We start from the raw sequence: 5,000 nt of genomic DNA on the forward strand, positions 1-5,000 counted from the left end.
ATGTATTTCTCTTGCTTGAGGGTACACTCGAGTACACTATTCTATCTTATTTCTCTTTCTCTTGTTTTGTTTAAAGTTTTTCAGTATATATATGAAATATTTATTTTAATGCTGTTACTGTTCTTAAAATATTTTATTTTTTCTTGTGTCCTTTCCTCACTGGGCTACTTTCCCTTTTGGAGCCCCTGGGCTTATAGCATCCTGTTTTTCCAACTAGGGTTGTAGCTTAGCAAGTAGTAATAATAATGATAATAATAATAATAATAATAATAATAATAATAATAATAATAATAATAATAATAATAATTTTAATATAAGTACCTATTTTCCTAAGGTTTCTTGTTTTGTTTATATTTATCAAACCTTTGTTCTATGTTAGAAATCTATTTCAGATATTTAAAGGTTTAAAGGTTGCTCATGAATGGCAGGGTCAAGGGACAGTGACATTGCCCTATCAAGCAGGACAATGCCCTAGAGACTGACCATATATACATATGATCAGCGCCCTAACCCCATCTCCACCCAAGCTAGGACCAAGGAGGTATAGGCAATGGCTGCTAATGACTCGGCAGATAGACCTATAGACTCCCCCAAACCCTCCATCCTTACCTCACAAGGATAGTGAGGTTGCAGCGAAAAAGAATAACGAGTTTTAGCGGGACTCGAACACCAATCTGGCGTTCACCAGTCAAGGACGTTACCACATCGGCCACCGTAATGTTCAAGTAAAAAGGTGGATTTGCAGTGGCATGGTACTTTCCATTTGCATTTTATCATTTGATATTTTGGTCCTGTTGGGAATTCGAGGATAAATTAATAAATTGCGAAGCCGATTGAATTGAATCCAAATGGAGATTCTGTCCTCAGAATCTTTCGTTTGGAAATGATTTCATTGAAAAATATTATTTTAATATCTGTGTACGTCCGGGAAATTAAGTCCTTTTAGATTACCATGGGGATTCATTTATGATTGACCTCGACATTCATTTGTTAAAATTTTCGTGGGGTTTCGGGACATTGTTAATTACAATATATATTTTCCCTTCAGCGATTCTCTCTCTCTCTCTCTCTCTCTCTCTCTCTCTCTCTCTCTCTCTCTCTCTCTCTCTCTCTCTCTCTCTCTCTTTGACGCACATTAATTATACACTTATACACATTATATATGTATATATATACACATACACACATATATATGCATTAATATATATATATATATATATATATATATATATATATATATATATATATATATATATATATATATATATATATATAAATAAATAAGCATTTATATATAAATTAACCCTCAACCATAGTTTGTGATAAATATAAACTAGAATGTAAAAGATAGATAAATGAGGTTGCTTAAAAATCTACTAAATAAGATAGGTAGAAGAAAAACTATGAAACGAAAGTCTTTTCAATTTGGTAAAAAAAAAAAGAGAGAAAAAAAACTAGTTTGAACCTCTGAGACTTACCGATTATTTTTAGATAGGTGGTAAGGTTTTCCACAATTTGGTTGTAGCGAGAAAAAAACTTTATTACTTTTTCAAATTGAACCTTCCACAATACAGGCAAGAATATTTAAATGAAATAGGTTATAATCTAGGATGATCTGAGCATAAAGTATGATAAAAATTATCAAAAATTTTATAACAGCTGACAAAATGAGATAATTGAACGGCGTTTTAAAGATTATCATCTCTATCAGAGATCGGACATGTGATATACAAGTATTTTTCCACCTGTTTAAGAGCCAGCTGCTGACCACCGAAAAGAAGAGGAAAGGTTTTTTCATGGTGGACAGGTTTCGAGAAATTTGTTTCTCTTGAGTTGACTTACAACGTAGAATTATTTATGCAACCTTTGGTGTTAAGTATGCAGTTGAAGAAACATTATCAATAAAAAAAGCCGTATTTGATGATCCGGTTTTCTTCATTCGTCATATGTTCCACCATCAACCGTGAACTAAAGTTAGCTTGATCTATGTTGAAAGATTCACAGACCAAATGTTTGTATTCACTAAATGAGAGAGAGAGAGAGAGAGAGAGAGAGAGAGAGAGGAGAGAGAGAGAGAGAGAGAGAGAGAGAGAGAGAGAGAGAGAGAGAGAGTGAGTGTGTTGCATTCTTTAAAGCAGCACCTTTTCATCATACCCAATTCTCATATTCGTATACAGTATGAAATCATTAAAATGCAAGGAACATTAGCTAATACGTTTTTGTATTTTATTTGTTTTCAATTTAATGACATAAAGAGAAAAATAATCCACGAATTGCTACCTATGGAAGTTTGAGAACGTACAAGCGTCTCCCTATTGACATGGTTAAAAGCAACACGAAAGTTATAACCAATCTTGTGAATTTTTGGACCAGAATCTATTTATTTCTGAAACGACTCAGGAAATTGAAAGGAGAGAATCACAAACTCTGAGGCCCTAGGGAGAGGCAAACCTCAAACTAGGAATGGGGGTGTTTACTCTACATAATAGTGTCTACACCTTCATAAGCATCTAGAAACTTTGTACTAAAGATTCATATGTTTTTACATTAACTATTTATGTATGTATGTATGTCTGGTGTTCTATTGTCAATTCTTTTTAGGGAGGCAGATTTGCACCGACTCGCAGGGGTAGTATGTATGTATGTTTGGTGTTCTATTGTCAATTCTTTTTAGAGAGGCAGATTTGCACCGCCTCGCAGGGGTGCCCTTTTAGCTCGGAAAAAGTTTCCTGATCGCTGATTGGTTGGGCAAGATAACTCTAACCAATCAGTTAGCAGGAAACTTTTCCGAGCTAGAAAGGCACCGTTGCGAGTCGGTGCAAATGCGCCTCATTAAAAAGAAATGAGTATAGTGGTCCTGATGATATGCAACTCTCGAACCTGCATTTTGCAGGCCCCTTTAAATGCCATTAGACCTCTGTTACTATGAGCTGTGATTCAGGTACCTAGTAGTTGATACTACGTAGTGGGTCTCAGTCAGAGTACATTATGTAAAGGAAGGATTAAACCAGAATGTTAACTACCATCATTTCTTAAGAGAAAGAAGTAACCAAAATGTTAACTACCATCATGTCTTAAGAAAAAGAAGTATATAGTTCTAAATAGTAGATGTAAATTTGAGAGAGAGGGAGAGAGAGTCATTTGAATATATAAAGGAGTTTATCGGCCCTGAGCTAAATTTAGAAGGAACCAATCCCTCAAAAAGTCCTCATCCGCCAAAAAGTTCCAGCCAGATTGAATGAGGCCTTGAATTTGTGGTTCGATATTTCGATATTGTTCGTATTTTCGAAAATTGTGTGCTCCTCTTCTGCGGCGCTACCTCTAATGAAATTGAAGCCTTTGCAAAAGGAAACTTGTGAGGCACTACAAGGATCATTTGACTATAGGTTTTTATTATGCCATTGACATAGGGGAGATGTATGTACCAGTGCAATAAGAAACAGGACCACGCACACACATATCCATGTGTGTGTACGTGTTTTCAATACAGATCTTTTCCCTTAGAGTAGCAGCTCCATAAAAAAAAACACTGTGGTCAATGCCACATTTGGGATGAACCATATACGGTAAAACTACCCCCTCTCTCTCTCTCTCTCTCTCTCTCTCTCTCTCTCTCTCTCTCTCTCTCTCTCTCTCTCTCTCTCTCTCTCTCTCCACACAGGCACACACATACACACACACACACACAAACACACACACACACACACACACACACATATATATATATATATATATATATATATATATATATATATATGTGTGTGTGTGTGTGTGTGTATTGTAATTGTACACATACTGTATATACTTATATATATATATTATATTATATATATATATATATATAGTATATATATATATATATATATATATATATATATATATATATATATATGTCTGTGTGTGTATGAATATACATATGTATATATATTTGTATGTATATATATATATATATATATATATATATATATATATATATATATATATAATATATATATTCATAAATCAATTAAAAGTATAGCCAAGAAAACACTGTAAAATAAGAGGAATAGTTACAAAAATAAATGTTTCATTACCATATAAACGCGTACAAATAAAATTCTCATACCGAAGAAAATGGGCAAAGTAGAACCAGGTTTTATAACACAATGGGGACTCGTAGTAGCTTGAGGCTTCAACTAACTCTCTTCACCATCCCATAGAATCACAATACAATAGTCATCCTTTACATAAGTATGTGGAGAAAGTGGAAGAGACACTGGACTGCATACGTATATATGGAGGGTAAGGTATGACTGGTTTTTGTACCAACTCTCCTTCTAAAAGAGCTATGAAGATGACTTATCCTTGATGCAAATTGAAGAGGAATTTTGAAGCTGTTGAGATGAGTTGCTTCTGAAAGTACATTTGGTGTAAGAATAATTAAAGGGATGTGAAATATATTGATGCGTAGAGGTTGTAAAAAGTGGAAACTGCCGAATAATGGCGTAGAAAAAGCTGAAGTTTATAGTAGTGTTTATTTTATAGAATATTATGATCCACCAGACTGAGCGGCATAGCATTATAAGGCCATAACACTATGTGGAATGTAAAAATGAGGTGTTAGCCCCTGTAGAACACTACTGATCTGACCGATTGGAGGGCATATGGACGATAGCCAGTAAGAGTCCTGGTGAAAGCCCCAGTTTGAGCCTGGGGCTCCAACATAACGACTGTTTACTCCAATTCCCGTTAATCCCAGAGGCTATACTTGGAATGCAGATAGCACCCATGGAGTAGGATAGAATATTACGTCGAAACATATGAAGGATGATGGAATACTTTGGCTGGTATGAATGGAAGGTTATAGAATATCGGCTCGTCTTGCTAGTAAGGAGGAGAATAGAATACCGGCTCATCTTGCTAGTAAGGAGAATAGAATACCGGCTCATCTTGCAAGTAAGAAGGAGAATAGAATACCGGCTTATCTTGCTAGTAAGGAGGAGAATAGAATACCGGCTCAT

General features: G+C 34.9%; 2 protein-coding genes across 2 annotated transcripts in view; both read left to right on the forward strand.

Annotated features, from left to right (window-relative positions):
• The window catches only part of Oatp30B (Organic anion transporting polypeptide 30B), a 330,565-nt gene that overhangs the window by 187,474 nt on the left and 138,091 nt on the right, over window positions 1-5,000 (forward strand).
• The window catches only part of LOC137626137 (uncharacterized), a 396-nt gene continuing 228 nt past the window's right edge, over window positions 4,833-5,000 (forward strand). Inside the window, exon 1 of the mRNA XM_068357212.1 lies at window positions 4,833-5,000. This exon is cut by the window's right edge and continues 228 nt beyond it. Coding sequence (XP_068213313.1) covers window positions 4,833-5,000 — 168 coding nt within the window.

The sequence above is a fragment of the Palaemon carinicauda genome, chromosome 33, assembly GCF_036898095.1.
Source record: "Palaemon carinicauda isolate YSFRI2023 chromosome 33, ASM3689809v2, whole genome shotgun sequence".
In the NCBI taxonomy this organism is placed as follows: Eukaryota; Metazoa; Arthropoda; class Malacostraca; order Decapoda; family Palaemonidae; genus Palaemon; species Palaemon carinicauda.